At 45.0% G+C, this 27029-nt stretch overlaps 2 protein-coding genes across 5 annotated transcripts in view; both read right to left on the bottom strand.

Moving 5' to 3' along the window:
- Prmt3 (protein arginine methyltransferase 3) overlaps positions 1–15182 on the bottom strand; it is an 83590-nt gene extending 68408 nt beyond the window's left edge. Inside the window, exons 1-8 of one of the 2 annotated variants that reach the window (XM_021195437.2) lie at positions 15047–15182; positions 14819–14951; positions 13135–13217; positions 12342–12391; positions 11457–11559; positions 8162–8321; positions 7007–7148; positions 2717–2782 (exon numbers count right to left, since the gene is read on the bottom strand). In XM_021195437.2, the coding sequence (XP_021051096.1) occupies positions 2717–2782; positions 7007–7148; positions 8162–8321; positions 11457–11559; positions 12342–12391; positions 13135–13217; positions 14819–14951; positions 15047–15071 (762 nt within the window). In that variant the 5' untranslated portion in view covers positions 15072–15182. Of the gene's footprint in view, positions 1–2716; positions 2783–7006; positions 7149–8161; positions 8322–11456; positions 11560–12341; positions 12392–13134; positions 13218–14818; positions 14952–15046 lie in introns of those variants that run through there. The other variant, XM_029546073.1, reaches the window with a different exon arrangement.
- A 4312-nt stretch (positions 15183–19494) lies between these two features.
- The window catches only part of Htatip2 (HIV-1 Tat interactive protein 2), a 14194-nt gene continuing 6659 nt past the window's right edge, over positions 19495–27029 (bottom strand). For 2 of the 3 annotated variants that reach the window (XM_021207780.1, XM_021207793.2), the window contains exons 4-6: positions 22499–22636; positions 20841–20902; positions 19496–20194 (exon numbers count right to left, since the gene is read on the bottom strand). In XM_021207780.1, the coding sequence (XP_021063439.1) occupies positions 19969–20194; positions 20841–20902; positions 22499–22636 (426 nt within the window). In that variant the 3' untranslated portion in view covers positions 19496–19968. Of the gene's footprint in view, positions 20195–20840; positions 20903–22498; positions 22637–27029 lie in introns of all 3 variants that reach the window. The other variant, XM_021207789.1, reaches the window with a different exon arrangement.

Raw genomic sequence — 27029 nt, 5'->3', positions numbered from 1 at the left:
TCTCTCTCTCTCTCTCACACACACACACACACACACACACACACACACACACACACACACACACACACTTTATTTAATCCTCATTTTTTTTAATGAGGAAAGGAAACTCCAAAGAGAGGAAGAACCCTGACCAGGACCCTACAGCTGGTGAATCATACAAATGGCTTCTAACACAGGTCAATGTGCTTCCAGAGCTTCATTACACTCTCCATTGAACTTTAGTAGTTAATTACATCTAACTGATAACTGAGTGGGCAGGCAGGCAAAACTCAACAGACTCAGAAGAAATGGTGAGAATAACAAAATAAATTGATGCTATTCTATAAAATGATAAGGTAAGTTGATTTCCTCTTTTCTAACAAACAAACATACGAAGTGACCAAGCAAACCTTAACTGTAGATAGAAGCCAGCAGCATAAAGGCGGCACCTGACTGGGAATTTCTTCAATGGACTCCAAACAAATTAATTATGAGCATGAGAGAGGATGATTAAGTGTAACCCAAAGTTAAATTAATTGAGCTACCATATGGCCTCCACAGGAATTTTGATAACTGAAACAATATTAAGAAAGGAAACAAGATAGGGAGGGAGCAGGAAAGAAAAAAAGACCATTTTTAATTACAGCCACCTTTTAAAAAAACATAAAAACTGTACTTGTGTGTTGTGCAGGGATGTGTGCCACAGCATGCATGCGGACCTTGTTCGGAACACATCTCTTTGCTAACCACTACTGTGTGCCTCAGGCCAGTGTCTCACAGTCTCTTGGTGCTGCCTCCCTTTTGCCAGAGGGGCTCTTGGGTTACAGACTTGCAACTGTATCCTGCTTCATGTGGGTTCTGGAGATGCAAACTCACTCACGCTTGCATGTATAACCACTAGGCCACTCCCTGATTCCATAACAATACTGTGAAAAACACATCTCTACTATGCACTGTAAAGTATGACACAGAAGCTAATGTTGTAGCATGAAGTCTACTTAGCACATAAAAGAGGAAATAGTCATGAAACAGAAAAAATGTACAATTTCATGGACTTTGAAAACAATGGTCCATAAATAGTTACACATAGCAACAACCTCGTATGTCTATGGGTAGCCACACTGTAACAAGTCCCACCCTAACTACCTCTCCACAATGCTCAGTGTGGCCAACAAGACTTGCAAGCACTAGACTAGAACACAAAGCCTGGGGGTTTTCAGTTCTGTGTTTTGAAGACATCAATTAGCCTCCCTGTTCAAAGTAAACATAAAACAAATCACAGGTATAGCAGACAGATAGCCCCTAGTTGCATGTGTTACACAATGACCTATGCATTATCAAATGCAGTTAAATGCATGGCACTGCATCTTCTACAGCCACAGCCACAGTGCAAGGAGACAGAGCCTGCAGACTAATATCCTCAGTTACAAAAAAGTATGCCCTTAAGCATGCTTTACGACACTGAATATTTTAATCACAGCGACTTTTGAGAAACCACCAATGTCAAGCAAAATCCATCACATGGGTAAAGTAAATGGCTACCACCTCAGGTAAGCACCAAGGAGGTGCTCACACTAGCACCTGCCATCCTTACCTAGGGAGGCTCTCAGTGACAGGCATAGAATGCCATAAACTGACTTCACATGGTTTTTTGATAATGCCATGGTTTGTTGATAATGCAAACACAAAAATGTTTGTTTGTATATGTAGGTGTGTGAGCACCCGTGTGCATATGAACATGTGTGTGTGTGTGTGTTCAGATGTGCTTTTATGTTTATGTACATTTGCACCCGTGCGCATATGAACGTGTGTGTGTGTGTGTGTGTGTGTGTGTGTGTGTGTGTGTTCAGATGTGCTTTTATGTTTATGTACATTTGCACAGGCCAGAGATTGAGCTGGTTGTCTTACTCTCACTCTCCACCACTGAGCACAGAGCCCCAATATTCAGCTTGTCTAACTAGCCAACTTGCAATAGGGAACCCATCTGTGCCTAGATCACAGGTGGGCTGCCATGTGGATGCTGGGAATGCAAACCCCAGTACCCCCAGCTTTTTGTGGTAAGTGCTTTATCATTGAACCATCTCCCATCCCATACACATACACAAAAACACAGCCCTGCAATAAAGGAACTAGAAGCAAAAGTTGCTGGGAACAGGCCCACCAACTTAGTACGAACCCTTCCTAGTTACAAATACTTTGGTAACTAGTATTTGAACCTTTCTGGGATTTTCCTTACTTACTATAAGAAAACAGTGTAGAAGAGTGCACTGAGAGAAAAACTGCTAGCTCCCCTCATCAGTCTCTATGGCATTCAACAAAGAAATGAGAAGATGCCTCAAACACATGAGGGTGCTCAGACATAATAGACACATCCACAAGGGACTAAATAGTACAGAAAAAAAATCTAGCTTTTATATTTTACTCTAGCCAACATTATGCATTTTTAACTATTCAACACAGAATAATAATTAAAAGTATGCTTTGCCATGGGGTTTGTCTGATACATTCCCAACACACAATCACAATAAGTCAAACACTATAGTTTAGACTAATTGGATAGACAACAGCTCCATTCCTGTAATGAATGACTTTCAGCTTTATAAAAGATGCCCTGAATGGCAACCCCATTAGCATCTAGGTTACCAGGATAGAGCACCACACAGCAGTTCATCTCAGGCTCCCGGGAATCAAAACCTGAGTCAATTGTCCAGGGACGACTCAATGACCACTCACTCACCTTATCTTTGAAGATGTGTGGATTTTGGTATATGAAATCTCTGTAGCTTTCTGTGCGTACTTTGTCCTAGGGTAGAGAGAGCAAAACACCATGTTTACAGGGACAGTTTGAGCAAACGACTTCTATGAACTTGTCCTACTGCATTACACACTGCTAGCTTCCACAGCTATATTCTGTCTAGAAATCCAAGCTACTTACTTTTTTCCTTTTAATAGAAAACAATAGAGAACATAAATAGCAACAACACAAAAACCTCTTTATTTAAAAGTATCTGTGAAAGATGGCCCTGTTCGACATCAGTGGGAGGAACAGCCCTCGGACCTGAGGGTGTTCCATGCCCCAGTGTAGGGGAATGCCAGGTCAGGTAGACAAGAGTGGATGGGTGGGTAGGTGGGAGAGCACCCTCATAGAGGAAGGGAGAAGGGGGGTGGGATGGGGGTTTCCAAAGGGGAGACCTGGAAAGGGGAAAACATTTGAAATGTAAATAAAGAAAATATCCAAGAAAAAAATATTGCTATAGAGGAAAAAAAAAAAGTATCTGTGAATCAGATCTAGCCATTAGTCTGAAATGTGTGTCTTTTCTTTCTACACTGGTCACCAATAGACTCAAGAGATGATGAATGCTAAGTGAAGGTGCCCTTTAAGCAGATCCTGGCTCCCTGCACTGAAGCTACAAGAAAATAAGGAACAGAAAAAAATAAAACAGATAAAAGAAAAGGTGAAGTGCACAGGGATCATGAGTCTGCACCAAAGAAGCTCTTCGAAGAGTCACACCATTTACCGTACTGTTTGTTTCTAGAAATGTCTGCAGTTGGAAACAATGCCTTGCAGCACACAGGTCTAGAAGGAAATCCTGTGAGCCCCACAGCACACATTACCAGATTCCATACTCTGGAGTCTCTCATGAACTGTGAGCATGCAGGCCCGCAGCATCCTCCCATTCCTGCTGGCTGGTGACCAAGATGTACCCTTAAGTCAGACATACATAGCCTGCAGATGAGGTGGGGGAGGGCTCTGCAGCCAGTAAGGAAAACTGCATATGGTAAAAACATGTGCCACCAAGTGAGACATTCTAGCTTTGGTTTTCACATAAAAGATAAAATAGTTGTCCTTCTGTTACCTGCGGGCCTCACTTTTATGGACCCAGCCAAATACGGCTGGCGAGTACCTCAGACAAAAAACTGTATCTGTCCTGAGCCCTGTCCCAAGCCTGTGTGACCTTGTTACCTTTCCCTGAATAATGTATGCCACAGTGACCTGTCTTCTCATTTCCCCATAAAATAAACAGGAAATTTATGCCAACAAAAACAATCCCTCCAAAATCCCTCTAAGGTCTCCTCTTTCAAAATTCACTTCATCTGTTTTGTTTTGGCCAGGGATGGGGGTAGAAGGTGGTCACTAAGTCCAATTTCCAATTAGTACTGGGTCTGGGGCAAATTACGGGGGAAAGGTGGTAGGTAGAATTATGTTTACATTGTATACATATACAAAATTCTCAAGAATAAAGAAAGATTATACATCAAATGCCCCTTTAAGTGAACACCATTTGTACATTTTCTGCTGCAACAAGAGAAGTCCGAGTGGGTGAGTCACAGGTGCAGCAGCTTGGAATGCTCTCACCACCCACCTGCCCACCCTCCAACCCAGTCAACAGCATCCCAACTGCAGTCCTACAAGCACAAAACGCTTCCTGGCTGAGCTACTCTCTTCCCGGAGGTCTCTCATCACATACATCTGTATCTAGCAGAGACTGGTTTGAACAACTAACACTTTGCTAGAAAAAACCCACAATCATGAACAGGAAAGCTACTAAAGAAATTGCCTTAAAAATCATTTCCAAGCCACGGTGGCAGCCCATGCCTGAGATCCTATGATCCACTGCAGTGGAGGCTGGAAGGACATGAGTTCAAGATCATCCTTGGCTACGTAGAGGGTGTGAGGTCAGACATGAGAACCTGTATCGAAATAAACAAAACAACAACAAAGAAAATCCTCAAAACAACAAAGTTCCAAAGATTTACTCTAACAAAAAACTAACATGAATATACAGAATAAAGCCAGGCGGTGGTGGCACACACCTTTAATCCCAGCACTTGGGAGGCAGAGGCAGGCAGATTTCTGAGATCGAGGCCAGCCTGGTCTACAGAGTGAGTTCCAGGACAGACAGGCTACACAGAGAAACCCTGTCTCTAGAAACCCTGTCTCAAGAAAAAAAAAAAAAAAAAAAGAAAAGGAAAGGAAAGAAAGAAAGAAAGACAATACAGACTAAACCTTGGAAGACATCTTACATATCAATCAGACACAAAGTAACAAATCAGAGCTCTGATACACAGAAGCCTCATGTGGACATGAGAGGAGGATCACTGCTCTATCCCTCAAAACAAAAGCACTGTGGACAAGTTGCAGGCAGAACAGCTACACACTACAATTTAAGTCCACACATAACACCTCAAGGTGCATCAGCCTAAGAAAGGGAACAAAAGCCAAGTCAGCTGCAGGTGCAAGGAGACAACACCCACACCACACTTTATGTATCCAATAGCACCATGACTACTGCACTCCCAGGACAGCAATGACAGCCACAGTCCACTGGCAGCTGGAGCACAGCTGGGATCTGCATTACAGCCAACAATCACCCTTCTTCAGAGGCCCAAAGTAGCAAGGGCTAGCTAAAGTCCATGTAACCCATACCCCTTATCAACTGTGTCTTTGAATTTTAAATAATTATGTTCATCCAAACCCTAGAAATAAGATTACAATTACGATCAAATTGTTTGCAACTAAACGAGAAAAACTGCCAACCAGAGAAAAGCCTTATACTCTGGATTTCCCAATCTTAAATTACTTGTCAGAATCAAGTAGGTTTTCTGTAGTAAGATACCACTGAACAGTTTATTTGTGCTAAGAGTTGCTCTGGAAACAGCCTGCTCCAAGGCATGCCTACTTCCCAACTTAACCAATTATCAAACCTATCAATGTCTCCAAGAGCAATCCTATACCACAGGAAGGGAAACTGGGGCAGAGATAATTAATGGCAGTGTCTAAATGATTTTCTAAAGGTAAAGACCACCCTGCAACCCTTTAGCTGGAGTCACCATGTACATCTAAGGCTCTCACACTGGTCACACACACATATCAGTCTCTAGTTGCTGACAGACATTTGCATGAGTCGTGTTATGCACACTAGTCTTACCTGGTCACATTACTATCCACAGGGACTTTCAGTGCCCATGACCTGTCTATAAAAGACTACACAAGATCTATAACAAAGATACAAAAGAGCATGCAGCACTAAGCTGACAGAGATTTAAACAACCAACTGGGTTTAGATGAGCTCTCCTTTACCACAAATAGGAAGCATGCCCATTTGCTACACAAATCCCCTCACTTGTATGATCTTTATTGTCTGTAATGCTATGCCATCACCACCCAGGTGACGGCAGCCGTGATATAGCATTAATAAAGGCATGACACTGCTTTAAAGTCCTCGGACTTCCTTTACATAGAATAATCTTTGGAGGGAGGAGTCAGGAAAGGATTTTTATTGATCAATTTTAAGAAAAGAAAAGGTAGCATCTAACATCCTAGAGATAAACATTTAAGAATTTTGATAAATTTTACAATCCAACATTTATTTTATTTTATGCTAGTCAGTTCTAGTCAGTTTTGCTGACTTAAAGCTCTTACTATTGCAATCTGTAACGTCTGATAAAATGTACAGTCAGTAGGTAGAGTTAGAAACTACTTCCACCTCATATGGACATGACCACTATGACTATTGAAACTAAACAGATTCAAGTATCAGGTCTGACCACATTTGGAAACATTTCTATATTATCAGTGATTTTGTGGGTTGTAAGTCATGACACAAATCCTGTGAGCACTGTTTTAAATTAAACTTTGTAAGATTATTACTTGTGCAAACCAAGTCAGCACTGCTATTTTAAAAACTAAAATAGTTTCTTTTCCATTAAAAAAAACTAGGCCTGTCATTTAATCACTACTTAACACAGTAGATGTTCCAGGAAGACCAGAGTCATCAAGTAGTTGTTTTTTCCAGTGGTCAATTTCAAGGAAAAAGTGGCTTGATAAGACAGATGAATACTGATGTAAATAGGATTTACAGGGCCTTGACACCTCTGTAATCTTCTCATCTTGGGAGCGTGCATTCACACACACACACACACACACACACACACACACACACACACCCCTCTAGACTATTTAGAAAAAGCCTGTTCTGCACGGTTTTCCCTTTGGCAGATTTGATGTGTATGTGCTCTGTCCAACCTTTAGCATTTCTTCATGTATCCCATAATGCCCATAGGAGCTGAAGTAGACGCCATCCTCATCCTCCTGCAGGTCTGCAATGGAAGTCGTGGAGGAGCAGGTTCTGACATCTACGTTCATCACAAAGTCCTGAGCAAATTGTCTGTAATCAATTTGAAATACACCCTTGAGACAGATTTATTGGGCCATGAGAAAAGGCAGGGCTGGAGGGGGATGAGGGGAGGGGGAGAAGGGCAGTGTGCCCAGCATCTTAAATCCTTCTCTCTAGCTGAAGCGCCCCACAGCGCCCCCTGCTGGATATGAAGCAATACACTACTTTATCAAATACATTTTTCCTACTGTTCTAAACATTCTTTTTAGCATCTAAATCAATGGAGCCCATTTCAACTTTGAATGTTCTTGAAATGGTTATATGGGGGAAGAAAGAAGTCCCTATCCACTCAAGTGCTCGCACCCAGGTGGTGGAATATTAGTGATCTACAAGTTACACAGAGGGGGAAGCCGAGCTAAGAACTAGAAACTTGGAGGGACTCTGCTCTCCCTGGCCCCAGACATTCCGGCCAGCCACCACATAGGAACTCGGTCCTGTGAAGCAGCTTACATATCCAGCAGGTAGATGCTGGGAGGCACACATGCTATGGCTGCCCACGTGAAGGCCTGCAGCCACCTCCACACTAACGTCTAACCTAACAAGTTCCCCAGGAAATGAGGGACTCCAGGAGAATGCCTGTCAGTGGGGGGAAAATCCTGTCCCTGTCTATCTGGTTCTTTGTTAAATTCTACAGTAATATATTACATTTTATCTTTTTAAAAAAAACAACATTTCAATGTTGCATTTTTCTAAAACCTAAAAAAATAATAATCCTTCAATTTCTGAAAAACTAGGGCAATTAAAGTGGAGAAACCAACTAGAAACAAGAAAGCTGAAAGGCAGGAAAATCCTTTAGGACATGAGAACAGGCACATGTGCAAAGCAATAATGAAGTGTCGACAAGTACATATAAATGCAGTTCGACAGTACAGCATGCGATGCGATGCTGCATGTCTTCAATACTCCTAGAGGAAGCATCCACACTGAGTGACTAGCATCCCGGGGTCCTTACCAGGAACTATCCTGAGCCACCTACAGCAGGGTGTGGTTGGACAAGAACTCACTTCATCTTCTGCAGATCCTCACGCGCCCGAGCCAAGGCAGCCTCAGCAGACAGCGCCCGTGCCTCCATGTGCTTCAACTTCTCAACAACAGATGCACTTTCACTGAGACCATTGGGGTATGAGAAAGGAGTAGACACGGGCTCATAAAGATCTTCTACATCTACAGGGTGAACAGACATCATTATCAGGCCTCCTCACAGCAACACAGCGGGACAAACAGGTTGGAAAGAAACAGGCCTAAGTGCCCACCATGGTCAAGTGAGAAAACTTATTAAAAGCACTTTTTTGCATGCTTGCTATCTAGGTCCTTTGATTTGATCTCATGGAGTATGCTTTCGATTAGCTGGCTAAACTGAGCATATGCATGCATGCATACACTGAACTCTAGTGTTTACCATAAGCTTTCAAGTATGCACACAGTACATCACATCTCATACTCAAAACTGAGGTGCTATTAGTTATTCCTATTTCAGACACAGGGAAAGTAAATTTCAAAAAAGCTAAATAACCAATTCAAAGTCATATAGTGACACTCACAGGTTATCTTGCTGGGTGCATCAAGAATGAGCATAGAGGGCAATATGTGAAGGGGCAAAAGTAAAAAATCTTACTTAGATGTGCATTTAAAACATCTTGTGGGGGCTGGTGAGATGGCTCAGCGGGTAAGAGCACCCGACTGCTCTTCCAAAGGTGCAGAGTTCAAATCCCAGCAACCACATGGTGGCTCACAACCATCCTTAACAAGATCTTACTCCCTCTTCTGGAGTGTCTGAAGACAGCTACAGTGTACTTACATATAATAAATAAAATAAATTTAAAAAAAAAAAATTCTTGCAGGGGGTGGGCCTATGTCCAGCAGAGGACGAACCAGCCAGTCTTAAGACCCCACAGCCATGCCCTGCTAGGAACCATGATGATGTGTGCGGTGCATATTACCACCAAGGGCCACACAGATGTCTACTGTCTGTGCTGCACCCTTGAAGATACGTAGGCTGTGATGCCACTGGGGGCATACTGATGTGAGCAGGCTGCACTGCCACCCAAGGCCATGGTAATATCCAGTTCCTTGCTGCCAAAAAGGGCCATGTCTGGGTCTGAAGCCCTACTGCAGCTGGGGACTGTGCTGATGTCCATGGTCCAAGTTAGCACCAAAGGCCATGCAGGTGTTCTGAGTCTATCAGGCAGCCTGGAGCCATGTTGATGTCGTCAGCAGGTCATGTTGCCACTGGGGCCATACTGATCTGAGTGGCCTGAGCTGCCACCTGATTCCATGGCGATGTCCAGGGCTCAGGAAGCCTCCAAGGGCCTTGTCTGGGACCATGGTCCTACTGAGGGGGAGTGGCGGAGCATGTTCATGGTCTGTGCTATCGCCAGTAACCATGTGGAGGCCCATGATCCATTCTCCACTGACTGTGAAGAGCAGGAGGCTACTCTCTGTCTACATGTGCTGTGATATTGATGACTGCAAACACACAGCTGGGAGGGAGGGACATGGAAGGCTTCTATGACAACCCCTACCAACCTGTGCATCCCCACCGACACCAAGCCTGCCATTTAAAATAAAGTAACAAGCAAAAAAAAAAAAAGGGGAAGCCACCGAAGAAAACTCTTAAAAAGGATGATGGGGATGTTCTCCACAGCGGAAGGCTTCTGGTAGAAGTGGGAAGGGAACAACTCAGTTCAATTTAAGGATCAGGGTACAGAGAGTTTGACCATGAATATACAGATAATACAAAGTGGACTTGGGTTTGGTTGTTGTTGTTGTTCCTTATTTTTATTTTTTACTTTTTTTTTGGGGGGGGGGGAGATCACAACTGTGGGACCAACATGGAAGGATGGGGAAGGAATCTGATATATGGTGTGAAACTCACAGAGAATCAATAAAAATGTTTCAGGGGCGGGGTGGGGCAAAAAAAACCAAGCAAACAACAGCAAAAACACAGAGAGAGAGAATTGTGCTGCCATAGGCTAGGGCTGCAAGCTTCCACTTCAGACCAGTACAGAGCACTTCACCAACCACGTGACTACAGGTAATGCCTTGGTGTATATGTGAAATGTGCCAACCCAGCAGTGATGTGTTCTCATCACACATAAAAACGGTGGGTAAATTGCTGGATGCTAATTTGCTTGACTGTAACAGCCATTTCAAAATGTCTTTGTTCACAGGATCACAACCCTGCACACCGGAAGGTCACATTCAATCACACCTTCATCAAATAAGGAAGACAAGCCATTCCTTAAGGAGAGGGTACAGATAAGGATTTCTATATATCCAGTGCCTTCCCATCCTAGTCAATACACTAATATTTTATTACTTATCCAATGATGCAGCCAAAATCTTAGGATAAAAAAAAAAAAAAAAAAAAACCCTCGATTTTTAAAATTTCCTCAGAGTATTCTAGAGTAGAAATAACTGTAACCTGAACACAGGGATGCCTGTCTCTTTAGAGGCGCATACTGCTCCAAGTGTAGCTGCCCACAATTTACTCAACCACTCTCTTCTGAGAGGGTATGCAGCTTCCTTCCATATTTTGCAGTAAGCTACAATGGTATAATAAATCACTGTGTACACTGTTTGGAATCAGAGTGTCAATCTATAACCTGATGATGGACATCAAGAATGCAGTTTTGTTGAGGCTGGGAGTACTTCAGGGTCAAACCTAGAATTAGTTCGTGGCAGGCAAGCTCTCATCAGCTCAGCTACATACCCAGACCTGTGATTCACCTGTGTGAAACTGACAGCCTGCTGAGGTCTTTAGAGACGAAGCCCCTATTCATGGAGAACGGATCTACGGTGGATGCCTAAAACTAAACCCACTATGAACCATGTTTTTCATCATAAAGTTTGATCAATATCCACCATAAAATGTAATCAATAAATGAATACAGAAAATGACTAACAATTAACAACAAATATTAACAAGATGCTATGGGAAAATGTATATGAAGGAGATGTTCAAGGAGACTATTCTCCTTGAATGTGACACTGTGGTGCAGAAATAGTCAATCCTGCAACTGCAACAAAAGGGTGGGCATACACAGTGCAGACACACTGGAAAACGAGGAAGCGCATGCCAGAAGAGAAGGACTGGCACAATGCTTCCTCACTCCTCCAGAACAGCGGCCAACTTAAAGTTTACAAACTGGTTATTTTCAGAATCATCTACTGTTTTATCAACCACATGAAAATGGAAAGCAAATCACTGCTTGAGTGACTAGGGTCCATTTCTTTGCTTCATTTGGTATAACAAATGACCTGAAGCTAGCTAAAGCAGAGAGAGAAGGTTCATCTTACCAAACTGAAGCAAAAGGTCATCTTCCAACACTGGCTTCAGGTACTCATCTTTTTCCCAAGGCACAGGGTTATATATGGAATTCATATATTCAACTGTAGGATTCTGGGCATAAAGAAAAAGCACATTATATTCATTGTTTGCAATGACAAAGCTCCCAAAGAAGGAGTGGGGAACTTAAGCTAAAAAGAACTCAAGTCTGCACAAGACGGTTGCACCTGTGTTTACCCGTCATTCTAAATGACTACAGGGCATTCTTATACTCTCTAATGCCAGGAGAGTGACACCAGCTCAAACATTCATTGCAAAAGGACAAAGAACAAAACATTTGAAAAAAAAAAAAAAAAAAACAATGCAGGATGGAGAAATGGCTGAGGGCCTAAGATCATTGGCTATCCTTACAGAAAAGCTGGGTTCAATTCCTAGCACCCACATAGTGGCTCACAACCAACCATCTGCAGCCCAAGGTACAGTTTCCTGACATCCTCTTTTGGCTTCTGCAGGCACCAGGCATTCAGGCAAAACATTCATATACATAAAATAAAATAGAGATTTAAAAGAGAATAAACTATGAACATTTTTAAAAGTGCATTCAAAGTTCTTGAATCAGACTAGAAATTATTTGATTTTATTGATAGTTTTCCTTTTATCTAATATTGCTTTCTGCAGAGTACTGATCAGTTTAGTTAAAACATGACAGGAGCAAACAGAGGGGACATGTCCACCTGGAGCTTCACACAGCACTCTTTCCTCATGACCACAATTCCCACAATATGAAAAATGTCAAATTTGAAACAACAGCTCAAAATTTATTAAATAATCAGCACAGTGACAGACTCTATGAACTCCAAAAATTTCTAAGTAAAATTATTAGGTTTCCAACTTACCTTAAGTCTGATAAAATTTATTAGTTTAATGTATCCATAAAATTCAAGTCCTAAATGGGAGAAAAGATAATTCACTGATTTTAATACAATGTATTTGTTTTAACTGATCTGTAAATGTTCCTCCAATGACATATTTCTGACCTCTAAAGCATCACTTATTATTTGGAATTTTGCATTAAGAATTAGGAACTGCAATTTTGATACTTTTAAATATTTAATCAGAATTAGCCACAGGTAACAGGTTTTGAAGTGCTTTTTTGCATTTCATTAAACAATTTATTTATTATTATCATGCATGTGGGGGTTATGCTATGTGGGGGAGGGAGAGTGTGATGTGTGTATGCAGGGTGTGCTACACTGCACAAGTGGAGGTCAGATACTGGCTGTCTTCTTCCACCTCTGTGTGAGTTCTGGGAAACAAACTCAGATTGTCAGAACTGTGGCAAAAAGAGGTAAGAGAGCTTACACAGAAGGCATAAGGATGCGATTCAGATTCTCAGCACCACATAAACCACCAGGCAGAGGTGGTAGCCTTTTGTAATGTTAATGCTTGGGAGGCAGAAGCCAGGGATCATTCTAGAAAGCTGGCTAGCTAGAGCAGCTGAGCCAGTGAGCTCCAGGTTCAAGTGAGAGGCCCTGCCTCAGTGCATAAAGTGGAGCACAACTGAGGAAGTCAGCTGACGTCAGCTTGGGGGAGGAGGGGACACACAAAGGAAAGAAAGGGTCTGGACAATTAGAAAATGTGAATCTAAACTTCACAAGCAAACCTGTCTTTATTCTAAGAGGTACTCACCATGTTTATGGACCATACTATCAATATTAAATTGATGCTCCAACTTACAGTGTGAAAACGTTTCCTCAGCAGAGGCGAACAACCTGAAAAGACAAGCAATAAAGTCTCCTGGGACTGTCTCAGAAGAGGTCAAAATACTGAATGTTAGCACTTCCTCCAGGCTCCGCCCAACAGTTACCTAGCAACAGCCCACCTCTTCCCACTCTGCTCCTCTTCCCCACCTTCTCTCTCTCTCTCTCTCTCTCTCTCTCTCTCTCTCTCTCTCTCTCTCTCTCTCTCTCTCCATTTACTCTCTCCCTCTCTCTCTTCCCTTGTGTCCCTGGCTGGCCTTTCCTCCTCTTCCTCTCGCTTTCTGTCCTTCTCTCCTTCTACCCTCTTCCCCAGGTCCTCTAAGCCTGTCCTCTGGTGGATTCCTCAGGGGACTCCTCAGCATGTCCTACAGAGGTGCCCCCTCCCTCCTGCATTACACCACAGCTGTTTTATAAAACAACACTGAACACCCCAAATTTACCCAGAGGCTTCTGGGTAATAAAGCTCTCTCTGATACAGTTGGTTTCTCTCAAGTCACAAAAGTTCCCTACTTGAGTGAGCCTCTTTCCCCTCCCTCTGAACCCAGCACAGTGTTTTCAGACACAAAGCACACAATTATACAGCTGGCACATTCCCCAAGTGCCAGATTTCAAGTGACCTTGATTGTCCTACAGCACCTGCACTACAGCATATGTAACCTCCAACACTGAAGGACACGAACGGATATGCAGCATTGACTCTGCACTTCTGTATGCCTAGCACACGGGCAACTCTCAACAAATGTTTGCATAGACAGGTCATCTGGATCGTCCTCGCAGCCTATCACAGGGCCCTGCACCACAGATGCTCAATAAATAATATGAGTGTGCAGTCATTCCTCCTCGCCAATGAGGTGCCACCTAGGAACGTTAATATGCCACCAGTCAGCACCCAGCACCCACAAAGAGGGGGGGGCTCAGCAGCGCTAGTCAACATCAATCACTCCCTTTTTCGGCAAAGTCACTTCAATCTAAAATGCAGGATTTTAAGTGAAAAGAAGGTGTGTCCTAGGAATAAAAACCGCAGCTTCGTGACCTTGAACAAGTTGGTGGCTCTACAGCCTCATTTCCCCTAAATACAAAGGGCATTCCTCCCTCAATCATGGAAGTGAGTTAGTTCTGTCTAAATGGCTCAATTGCAAGTTACATGAGAGGAGAACATTACTGGTCATATTATAGGATGGTAGAAATGGAAGCGCACTTATTAGCTTTCAAAGTCTGGTATCCAAGGAACAGAACGAAAACCACCCAGCCTTCGGAATCAGAGGACTCCATCCCTAATTTAGGACTAAGGTGTGGAGTTCAGATTTTTCTGTACGTGTTTTCGAAAGGGTCTAGCTTGGTGACTCAAGGCTGGCCTGGCATTCGTGACCATTCTCCTGCCTCAGCCTCCAGAGTGTGATGGTAAGCCAGGTCTGGCTTAGTATCTGGGGAGGGGGATTAGTGTAAGGGGTGGGGTTCACTGGGCTGCAGAGGCAAACCCAGAGCGGTCCCCGGCTCCGCCCCCCGGACCACGTGACCAGCCCCTTGTCAATCAACCATCCCGCGCGGGCCGGGGCCTCGGGCCCGCCACGTGCTCGCTCGCGCCGCGGCGCGCCTCCCACACCGGCACGAACCTGTCACAGAACAGGCACGGTGTGTGCTGCCGGCCGTGCGCGGGCTCAGCGTCCCCGTCCTCGTCCTCCCAACCCGCGTCGTCTCCGCTGTCCGACAGCTCCAGGGGCTCCGGCCCCAGCTCGGCGCCTCGGCCTGCAGTGCACACACGGTCAGCACCGAGACCCGCGGCCCACCCGCGCCCACCCGCGCCCCGCCGCCCCACGCGAGTTGGGAGGGGGAAGACCCACCGTTCCCCGCCTCCAGCGAACACATGGCCGCCGACCAAGCGCGCGGCCGCACGGCGCGGCACCGGAGCCGGGAGCGAGCGCGGGTGCGCGGGAAGCCCCCAAAGCGACCCGCACGCGGAGCGTGAAGCGGCCGGAGAGCGCTTCCGGGTCACGTGGGCGTAGGGGGCGGGGCACCGCTCTCCGGCCTGGACGCTTGCGCAACCGAGGCAGCCGGCGCTTGCAAGGTTGAGCGCGGCTGGTCGCAGCGCCCTCTGGCGGCAGAGATGGCCAATGCAGGCCAGGCTCGGAGGCTCGGGGAAGACAAACTCCATTAACCTGTATGCTGATGTATGTGGGTGAGCACTCAAGCCCCACAGCCCTGCTAGGTGTTAAAGTGATGAAGTGAGAACCATGGGCTTTACAAACTCCCTAAGTTTGAACCCTATTTCTGAATGCTTGAATTCTAAGATCATGAGCGGGTAACCTGCCTTCTCTCGGTCTCAGTTTCCTGACTGGTAAAACACATTCATGACTGGGTTACGATAAGACTTACTTGAGTTCATGTGTGTGAAAAGTTTAGGCATTAACTTGAGCCCATACAATGGAAACAGGTGGACTGTGTGATATGTGCCAACAAATGATGCTCTCTGCCCTGCCTGTGGGGTTAGGGGGGATACCAGGGTTCCCAAGTCTCAGTCACTTCCTTTCTAATATTCTTAGTATCTTATCTTAATATTCCTGAGGAGTTCCCTCAGGCAGATGGGCAGCAGTAATTCTGGGTAGGTAATGCCTCCAGGCTGCAGATGAGGCTGGGCTCTGCGTGGGGCATATTTGAGGACATGGCCAGCTAAGCCTGCATAGTGTCAGAGAGCTCAGTTCAACTTCCCACCAGGCACACCCTCAAGCCAGTGTATTGCTGATCACTGAAGCTCTTTGGTGGGCAGTTCCTCTTCCCCTCTGTTGTGTTTTATAAAAAGATGAAGGGAGAAGGGATATGTTTTGGTGGAGGTGTGTGGGGGGAAGGGGTGCCTCTGCAGGCCCATGCTGTGGAACCCCTTCCCCCTGAGGGCATGGGATAGCACAGAACAGAGTTCATTCAGGGCATGGGGAGGGGAGTTAAGAAGGTAGTAGAGACAGAAAAAGGGCGAGAGAGAGAGAGAGAGAGAGAGAGAGAGAGAGAGAGAGAGAGAGAAGCAGAATAGAGGAGTAGAGGCCAGCCATGAGCACGTGGGGGAGGGAGGGCATGGGGACAGAGGGGAGCAGGAGCCAGAAGGCAAGAGGACTCAGAGGGAACAAGCAGCCCCTTTTGTAGTGAGTCAGGCATACCTGGCCAGGTAACTGGGGTGGGGGGGAGCTTAGGCAAAATGCTAGCACCCTCCCCCAACAGGATTTTGCTCACATCATCATTTTTTTAAAATATTTTTGAGAACTTCACACAGTGTCTTTTGATCATATGCCTCCTACCCCTCTTAATTCCTCTCAGATCCATCCACTACCATGGCCCTACCCCCTCACCTTTGTATCCTTTTAAAAAACAATAACATGGATTCCAGTTTCTGGGGTCCATATACTCTGGGGGGGGGGGGGGACAACCATGGGAGTGTGGTCAACCTACCAGAGGTCACAGCCTTAAAGAAAACTCCCTCCCTGAGAAACGCCCACTGTCATAGCACCTCAGGACTGGGCACTCAAGAATCCGTAGCCACGCCATGGCAGAGTGCTGACTGGCTTCTCTCATAGGCAACCCCAGCTGCTAGCTTTACGAGTGCAGAGGTCCTGGTATGTCCAGAAGACAGTTTCCCTCCAGTCCACCCCTCTTACAGCCTTCCTACCCCTTGTGAAGGTTTGAATAAGCATGGTCCCCCACAGAATCATGTGTTTGGATGCTTGCCCCTTGGAGAGTGGCACTATTAGGACGCATGGCCGTGTTGGAGTACATGTGGCCTTGTTAGAGGAAGTGTGTCATTGTGGGAGCAGGCTTTGAGGTCTCCTATGCTCAAACTCCACGGCACAATGCCATGTTTCCCACCATGATCATAGACTAAACCTCTGAAACTGTAAGCCAGCCCCAATTACATGTTTTCCTTTATAAAAGTTGTCTTGGTCATAGTGTCTCTTCACAGCAATAAAACCCTAAGACACCCCTCTTCCCAGTCACAGCAACCATTTCTCAATTTTTTTTTTTTTTTTTCCGAGACAGGGCTTCACTGTGTAGCCCTTGCTGTCCTGGAACTCACACTGTAGACCAGGCTGGCCTCGAACTCAGAAATCCGCCTGCCTCTGCCTCCCAAGTGCTGGGATTAAAGGCGAGTGCCACCACTGCCCGGCTCACATCAACCGTTTCTAAAAAAACAGGTTGTGTTACTCCGGGAACAGCCCATGTCTTCCTTACTGCTACCATCTATTATCTTCTCCATCTCCTCTCCCTCTTCTTCCTCTCCTTTTTCTCCTTTCCCAAATACCACATTCCACGGTCTGGCTCACAGAAGAGGATAGGGCCTATCACATGTCACCTTCTGAAGCTCTCTGACATCCTAGGACATTGCCAGAAATCTGCTGGCCCCCTTGGCTAGCAGACTGCTCACTGACTTATCACCATCTTGATAGGAGCACCTGCTGAACAAATGAATGAATGTACAGCCTTTATCTGGGCCCATCCAACTCTTTCTGCATAAACCTCTCTCTCCAGCAAGCCATTTTTCTCTGTTAAAGGAACCTGCTGAATCATAGTGGTGCCCAAATGTTGACGGTGACAGTAAGTAATGCCAGTCTGGAGGCCCAGAACCTTCTGTGAAGCTACAGAGCAGGGCTTGGGCATGGGCTATTTTTCTCTCCTAAACATGAAGATAGACCCTTCCAACATCACTCTACTCTGTGATTGAGATCTGACTGTAGACTTACTCTCTCCTGAATGTTTGATGCGCAGAAACAGTAGAGAGTAATTTAAAACTGACCACTGAGTCTAGCGCCTTCAGAGCCCACAAGGCTCAGTGTATTCTTATGGGTACCCCCAAAGGCTGCTTTCCTTCTCTTCTCAAAGCCCAAGACTGTTATGATGGGAACACATCCAGGATCCTCCAAGCCCAGCCAGGAGGGAACCCACCAGCAAGAAGAAAACGTCTACTTTTGAGATGGAGGTTTACTATGTAGTCCTGGAAGACCTTGATCCTTGTGCCTCAGCCTCCCTAGGGCTAAGATTACAGGCAGGCATCCAGCTGTCTCCTTGAAGATCACTTGCCAAGATCACAGAATGCTCTAGAAGAGTTAACATTGACAATGTTCACTGTCTTCCAAGAATATAAACCCATACTAGAGGAAACGGTATTCATTCAGCAGTGTCCACCAAAAGCTGAAGTGTAATCGGGACAGTAGACAGTCATTGAAGTCAAGTGACTTGGTTCCGCCAGCACAGAAGTTGCACCTGTCCCATGATGTAACTGGCACAATGTGCTCCTCTGGGCACTGTCCCCTCCCTCTCTGTTTTCCTTTCCTGCCTGTTTAATGTGTATCATCGCAGGCTGGTAACTTAGTTCCATTGGTAGACTTCTTACTTAGCATGCATAAAGCCTTGGGTTCAATCCCAGCACTACAGAAACCAGGCATGATGGGGCAAATCTATAATCCCAACACTTGGGAGGTAGAGGAAGAAGAATGGCAAGTTCAAGGTCATCTTGGATTGCTTATTGAATTTGAGGCCAGCCTGGGCTAAGATTCTTTCCCAAAACAAAAGACTAGAAAAGCACACCGCACTGAGTCTTTCACAGTATAGTGTCCAAGAATTTTAGATTAACCACTGTTTGCAATTGAAAGGAGCCTGGACCAAGAGAGAAACACAAGAACTTAAGTTTTAATGTAATATACTAAATTAACTGGAAACCTCTAGAAATAGACAGACAGGGGTACTTTAACAGTGGTTAAAGAAACCAGCTGCAGGGAGCTGGGTAGATGGCTCAGTGGTTAAGAACACTTGCTGCGCTTACAGAAGACCTGAATAATGTGTTCCTAGCACACACATAGGTGGATCTGTAACTCAGGTCCAGGGGATCCAGTGCCCTCTTCTGGCCTCTGAGGGAACATACACACACACACACACACACACACACACACACACACACAAATACTAGCAATGGGATCAGGTTGAGTGGGGTTTATCCCGACCCTGCCACTTCCTAGCATTAGCTTTTCAGCTCTAGAGCCTTGAGCAGGGCACTTAGCAACAGTGTGCCTCAGACTCCCCATCTGCAATATAAGGAAAAGAACAGAAATTTAATAGACATTTAAATGAAAAACTAAAGACATGAGGGTAACAGTATGGCTTTATAGGATTGCTGGGAAATTAGAGTGTCATGAACATACAAACCTAAAATTGTCGACCCCTGCAGTGTTAGGAGCTGTGGTACCATCCCCAGGGGCCTTCACTGAACTGTCCCACTAATACCTCCACAATTTTCAGCAACTGAAACAACACACAGGGTTTCTCCATTTATTTTTATTCCTCAGTCAAGTACAGAAGTTTGTTTTATAGCTTCTGTGCTGACAGAGAGTCAAGGCACAGTGTTCACTCAGCTCCATGCAGCCCATCAGCACTGTGCCACCAGGAGACTAGACTGCCTGGAGTGCTAGGGCCCCTCTGCTCAGGTGGCCCTGGAGGAGTGCTTCAAAGCTGGCCTTACACTCAAAGGTACCGGGACCTCCAGAGATCCCTGGTTGCAACCTACAAAGTATAGGTTTGTGATATAGACCTGTTCTCCAAAAGCTTCCTGGATGATTTACATGAACAACGCGGCTCTCAACAACTGATGCGTAGTAGTGCCATTTCCTGATGGGGCTGCATGGATGAGGAGAGGGACACCACAAAGGACCTCAAAGAGACTTTTTATAGAGCCCCAAATGACTGATTTGGTGACAGGCACTGAGGTTTTCATGAATGTCCTCCAACATGGTCACAGTTTGGGCACATCCCTCTCTTTCCCCAGGTGGAGGATGGCCTTATTTTCCAGAAGTTCCATTTGTCCGCTGCTGGGACTCACCAGGTTGTTCAGCATCGCTCTAACCACCGTCACCACAGGCACAGCGTACCCACTGGCCCAAGAGTCTGGCAGAGAGCCAAAGAATTTCCTAGCCAGCCATTCACCTGGACGAGACTCTTGCCTGTCACACAGTAGGACTCTAGGAGACAGAAAGGTAGAAGAAGAGATGACATGTGCATTTGGACGTTGTGGGATGCTTCAGATTGAGTCCTGTTCCCGAAACCTGTCAACTGAAGCCCAACCCCAAAGGTACCCGTATTCGGAGATGGCCCCCGTGGAGGTAATTACAGTTCAGGGATATTGAGGATCTGATAGAGCTGTTGTCCTTCCAAGAAGAAAGGTGACCAGATAACTTTCTGTTCATGCATAAGCAAGGCCATGTGAGGCCACACTGAGAAAGTGGCAGTGCCCACAAGGAAGAGGGGCACCTCAGCAGACACCAACCCAGTGACACCTCTATCTCAGAATTCCAACCTCCAGACTTCAAGAAAATCACTTGGCTCATGTGGTGGTTGTAAAGTTTGAGTTGGTGCATAAAGGGGGCTTAAAAGGCAAGAAAACATTAAGTAAATAAAATTTATTATAAGTAAAAAAAAAAAAAAATGCATGTAGCAACTACATCCAGGAAGTTCCAGAGGACTCTAAAGCAGCCCCAAGCTACTCTTTTTCTCAAAGCTGAAGGCTGGGTCCTTCAGAGAAGCAATTCACCGTGAGCTGACCTTGTTCACAAATGGATGAACAAGATGTTCTTAGCTGTCAGCTTCTCCTGGCAGCATAAAACTTACCCTGGCCGAAACACGGAGAGTCGATCAAACTTTAATTCTTCAACCTTGGCTTCCACTTCTCCCTGTTAAGATTCAAAAAAGTTTTAAAATAAATAAATAAAATCACAATGCACTCAGATAAAGCCTGATAGGGAGTCACTGGGGCTTGAAGATAATCTGCTTCCACAGCAGAGGCCATTTAATCCTGGCACAATGACAGTGATCTGCTATTGGTCAAAGTGCAGAGAATAACTGTCAGTGGAACGCTCAACCACAGACGGGACATCGGACATCGACATCTCCCCCATCCCCCAAGGCTCAGAAATCATGGCAGGGAAGAGAGGCAGAAAGACTGTAGGAGACAGAGGTAAGGGAGGGCCTGAGCAACAGGGTCTTTTGGACACAAAGCAATCAGCAGCTCTAGTTAGTTGCCTGCACAAGATCAAGCCAGGCAACATCCCAGCGTGGAGATGGCTATGGACAGCTGATGACTTCCAGGATATCACTGTCCCTTCTAGGGAGGTGACAATGAATTTTCTTTCAGGGTATGGCCCCTGGTAAGTTGGCCATGCTTCAGGGGCACTTCCCCTCACTTATCAATGTCAAAACTGATCCAGAGAGGGTAAATGAAGTATCAGTCCAACCCCTTTCAGTTCCTCCTCAGAGCTCTAGGCCTACGGTCACCTTTTTAGTGTACAAGCAGTTGTAATGGGTCAGAAAAACATGGCAGCCAGGAGATGAGCCTCCACCTAGTGGGTCATAGATGACCCTTTGTGTCAATCACTTCTGAGCATTTGCAACCTCCACCCAGATCTCAGAAACAAGTGAAATTATAAACAGAAGATGCTTTAAATTAGAAAGCCATGACTTTTCACACCAGGGCCGTAATCAGAGGCTATCATGGGACCTGTTCTTCAAGGTCCACTCAGTAAAGAGACCAAGGCAGTAGACATAGGAACCAATAAAATATGGAGCCGAGAATTCAGGGTGTGTCACGCCTGGGAAAAAAATGTAGTTAAGATAATGAGGATCCCTGAGTGATATCTAGAACAACAGTGCGGAACTGATGAGGGGCGTTTATAAAGCATCCACTTCGATGTCCAGGGGAGGACTTTTAAAAAAGTGCCTTCAACCTGGGTGACTAGATGAAAGCCCCTTCTGCTGGAGGTGCTTAAGCAAAAGGCAAGTAAGTGTACTTCTGTGAAAGGATTTCACACTGCAAAGTCTGTGTTTGGTAAGCACTGCTCTGGTCTAAAAGGCAGATGACCGCATCCAGCACAAAACCAGCTCCACTGCAGCAGCAACTCTACTTCAACATTAGGAAATGGAACCTTCTAGTTAAAATCAGAAATAATCAGGTATTGTACTGGCAAAAGGCATAACTTTTCTGTCCTCTTGGCCACCAGAAAAATGGAGGGGAAGTCTCCATAGCTGAGAGGCCGCACATCCAAGGCCAGGGTTCCCCCTGTTCCACCCACTTTACTAAATAATCCATGGAGAACACATCAGAAGTGATCTTTTAAAGCATTCCTGCCTTCTAAGTATGTTTCTCCCAAAACAGCCCTCACAGCTTTGAAAAATACACAATATAACTTGTTTAATGTTTTTTTAAAAGATTATACTAGTTACTTAGTATTGTCAATTTCCCTACAACTATGGAAAACAGAACACTCACAAACCTTTACTTGTAAGTATAAGAAACTACTGGACTTATCGGCCCCCCTGGAGGACAGCAAGTTGAAATGTTTGCACCCTCCTGCTTTCGCCAGCTCTGCAGACTTGAGCACATAATCTCGGTCAACACGAACGAATCCTTCCTGGGGGCAAAAGGACATGAGTTATTTCCGAATGTTACATGCTCTTGTTAAAAGATGATCCCCCTTCCTGGGGATGGGTGGCAGGCTGGGAGGCCTAGGGGAAATGGGGTTCTAAATGAAATGCATTTAAGCCATAGTCGAAAGCCAGGCTTAAACTCTGGGAAAGGCTAGGCTATGATTCTCCAGATGGACACAATAGCTTCAGCAGCGAAGACGAACGGCACTACACCACACGGATGGCAATGAAACCCAGTCAGCAAGCAACCCCACTGTGAGTGGAGGAAACAGCACGGGCTCAATGACAGCCTGTTCTCGCTCACATGTGCTCCTCCTCTTCGGTTATTATTTATTTATTATTTATCTATTGATTGATTGATTGATTGTGCTGCTCATCACTGAACTCAGAGCCTCATCCATCACAAGCAAACCCTTTGCTGTGGAGCTACAACCACAGCCAATGTCTTTTTACAGTTTTACAACTTTGCATTTTTCTTTTCATCAGCTCTAGCATGTTGGGTTCCAAAGTGCCACATAGGAACACCCAGGCACCATGAGGATGGGAAATCTGATATCTAGTTTATGTGGAACCTTTACAAAATACTTTGGATTTAATATGGCAATGCAGTCTCAATTTAAAAAAAAATGGTAAGCGTATAATCAAAAAATGTTAGAAAGGGACCTACCAACATGACTTAGTGGGTAAGGATGCTTGCCACCGTGAGCTTGTGCTCAATCTTCAACCTTGTGGAAAGGTGGGAGGAGAGATCCAACTCTGCAGAACTGTCCTCAGGCCTTCATTAAGTGTGCTTGGCTTGCTCACTAAAACACACACACACACACACACACACACACACACACACACACACACACACACACTTTTAAATGTTTAAAAAGAGCTGTAAGTCTGAAGACAGCCCAAGTTACAAAAACCAACGAGGTTGGAGACTCCCTCTCCCACACTGCCCTAGTCAGTCCAGGGAGGTCAGTGATATGAATTCAGAATGTAAAATATAGTCACCCAAAAACAGCTGAATAAAAAGGTAAATCCAGTTGGGATTGAAACAAACAAAAACGGCACCACAGGGTAATGGGGGAAAAGGGAGCGGGTTGCCCCAGAGGCTCACTGAAGGATGCATGCTTTCACATCCCAGAGTGAACTAAACCAAGGTCCTCTGCCAACGCAGTGAACCACTGAGCCATCTCTCCAGCTCCGGAATGCCATCTCTTCATGAAGGAACTGTCACTGTCATCACTGGTGTTTTGTACTTCGACGCTCAGTTAACTTGCCTGCCAGCTTGAACTATACGCTGACTCAGATTCATGTTTCTGCTTTTTAGGATTAGAGCAAAGGAGGCAGGTGAGGTGTGCACGCCTGTAGTCACAGCACTTGGGAAGCAGAGGCAAGAAGATCACGGCAAGTTTGAGGCCAGCTTGGTCTTCACAGCAGGTTCCAGGCCAGCCAGGGCTAATAGCAAGACCATGGCTCCAAACACAATAAACAAATTAAAAAAAAAAAAAAAAGTGAAGCAAACCAAAGTTTAACACTTAGGGAAAGAGAGAGTGAGAAAGTTGATTTCTTGATTTCTCAAAATGGACATTTTAGCTATGCAAAGAGTAGACAGGAAAAACGCTAAACCGAGAAAGACCCTCCCGGGTCGCTCTCATATTTATTTCTTCCCCTTACTCTAATTAAAAGCAACTTTAATAACTGCTTTATTATTCACAATGCATAGTTGGCTAGTAACATAAATTTTGTCTTGCCTTAGCACAATGCTTGGATTATTATAGCTGTCTGTGTTCCAACGCTTTTTCTTTCTCCAGCAGTTCCTTTAAAAATAAGAGAGGCTCAGCCAATCACAAGCCTCCAGACTGACGCTATCTCTCTCGCTTAATCCAGGGCCAGGAGAGGGATAATTTGATTAAACTGAGACCCTAATTTATTTGGCTTTAGTTCTGGATCAACCTCCCCTTAATAGAGTGCTGTCGCCCCCAATTGTTTGATGGGAATTAAAGTGACATAAATACCATGGACTCTTTCAAGCTGATTAGTCAGCGAAGGCATATCAATACCACCCCAGCCATCAGCCTCTGGCGTCCTTCCTTTCACCAGCCCAGCTAGCAACTGACACCAGCTCCTTGAAGGACCCGCACCCCCAGCCCATCACCCCGACTCAATGGGCTCTGGTGACAAGGTGCTTACACCTTTCTCCAAGGCTCTTCTCCGGACAAAGCTAAATATTGTTTTATTAGCAATCAATGGCTGTTAATCCTAACCGACTTCACAAATCCTCCAAGCCCGCAAGCTCATTATAAATACGTACTTTTCCAAGCACGCTAAACTTTAAATTTCACTTCCTTCACACTGGTGGCGTGGCCTTTTAGCTGCTGAATGAGATGCTAAAGCAAAAGGGTCAATGGCTTCCAAGGACTCAGAAAACAAGCTGAAGTGAAGTCTCTCGGAATGCCTGGAGACACCAATGTGTGTTAGGTTTAGGGAAGGGTGGCTTAAGGAAGATTCTAGTTATACATAGAAGGATTATATGTGGCTTTAATAGTATACACGGCTTATTTAATATTACTCTAGTCCTTACTCTCTACTGCTCAAGTTAAAAGCAGTAGAAAAGCAAGCTTCAGAAGCTATTAGGTACCCTAGAGACAATTTTTCTGAAAAACTACCTCACTGTTTAGCCACACACAGAGAAAATCCAGGCCTCTCCTCGGAGAGTATAAATTCCATTGTGCTAGTGAGTCTTCAAATCCCACAGCCAATGTGTCCTACTCAAAGATGGAGAAACTTTCTGGAATAAGGAGTTAAGTTTCTGTAAATTTCTTTCCCAAGATCTATTCAAAATAAATAAATAAAAAAAATAAAATAATAAAGTGTGCATCTAGGACCACACCATGAGCACAGACAAATTCCCCAGATACTCTTGAGTCTTATTAAAATACAAAATACAAAAATGCATCTTCACCAGCTGTGGTGGTGCCTGGCACTTGGGAAGCAGAAGCAGGTGAATCTCTGTGAGTTTGAGGCCAGCCTGGTCTACAGAGAGTTCTAGGACAGCCAGGGCTACAGAGAGAAACCCTGTCTTGGAAAAACAAGGACAAACAAACATGAATCTTCTAGTCTTTTTACCAATATCTGAAAATTAATTAACAACAGTATAATTCTGTGGCTCTGGAACAATTCATCTTTGTTATTTTCTTCTTGCTTTGAGATAGGATCTCATGTAGCTCAGGCTGGCCTCAAATTCACTTATGTAGCCAACAATGATGTTGAAGTCCTGATCTTCTTGCCTCTACCTCCCAAGTGTGAAGATTGCAGGCCAAGAACAACTCATGACAAGAAGTGTGATGGTTTGAGTGAGAAATGTCTCCCATAGTCTCAAGCATTTGAATACTTGGTCTCAAATTGGTGGCACTATTTGGGATGTGACCTTTTTGGAAAAAGCATGTCACTGGAAGCAGGCTTTTAGGTTTCAAAATCTTTCACAATCTCCATCAGGCTGTTTCCTGCTTGTGGATTAGAACTTACTGTGTTTTCACGTGGCATAACATTTTCAGCCACTTAAAGACATCTGTTGCTCACAGGCCATACAACAATTGATGGTGCATGGCATTCAACACCCAGGCTGGATTATCAGAGTGTATTACTGGAATCAGAAGACATGAGATTCTACAGATGCCTAATAAATGCTGCGATGGCCGCATTAATGTTAATCACTTTAACAGGAACAAGAATTTGAGAGTACCCACAAATCTGGACTTCTAGAGTCCCCTGCTAATAGGGGAGCAGCTACATGAGGGGGAGAAACCACCCAAACCTGATACTCAAATCCTTCTCATACTGCACAAAAGGATAATGCTGCATTATCCCCAGCAGTCTTTGACTTTTGCTCTTCAAGGTACATTTGCTTTCCAAGGGTATCCCGGCCTTCACTCAACCAAGCGAGATTGTTAAAACTACAGCGCTTGGAAAAGCAGAGGATGAATATAGCTGCATGCCTTCCAATAGCAAGTCCAACGGGGAAGCAAGACCAGCTAGTTGTATCAGATCTCCCAAGGAACCTGCAAAACAGACTATGCTTCTAACCTTAGAGATGCCCATCCAGCACACCTGGATTAGGGCCAGGTCAGAAAGCCTCAGCACCAGCTACGCAGCTGTGGCCTGTGTGTGTGGAAGGATGAAAGAAACTGGCTTCCAAACCGCTGAAGAAAGCTAAGCCTTCGGCCTAGCATCAGTTCTAATGGGAATCCAGGGGTTAAAGAATAGTCTAGGTACCAGTCCTGGTATTCTGCATGTAATCTCACTAGTCCTGGTACTTCCGCGTGTGATCTCACTAGTCCTGGTACTTCCCCATGTAATCTCACTAGTCCTGGTACTTCCGCGTGT

This window comes from Mus pahari, chromosome 1 (assembly GCF_900095145.1).
Source record: "Mus pahari chromosome 1, PAHARI_EIJ_v1.1, whole genome shotgun sequence".
Classification (NCBI taxonomy): Eukaryota; Metazoa; Chordata; class Mammalia; order Rodentia; family Muridae; genus Mus; species Mus pahari.
The sequence above is the reverse complement of the archived record's forward strand: the minus strand, read 5'-3'. Positions and strand labels throughout refer to the sequence as shown.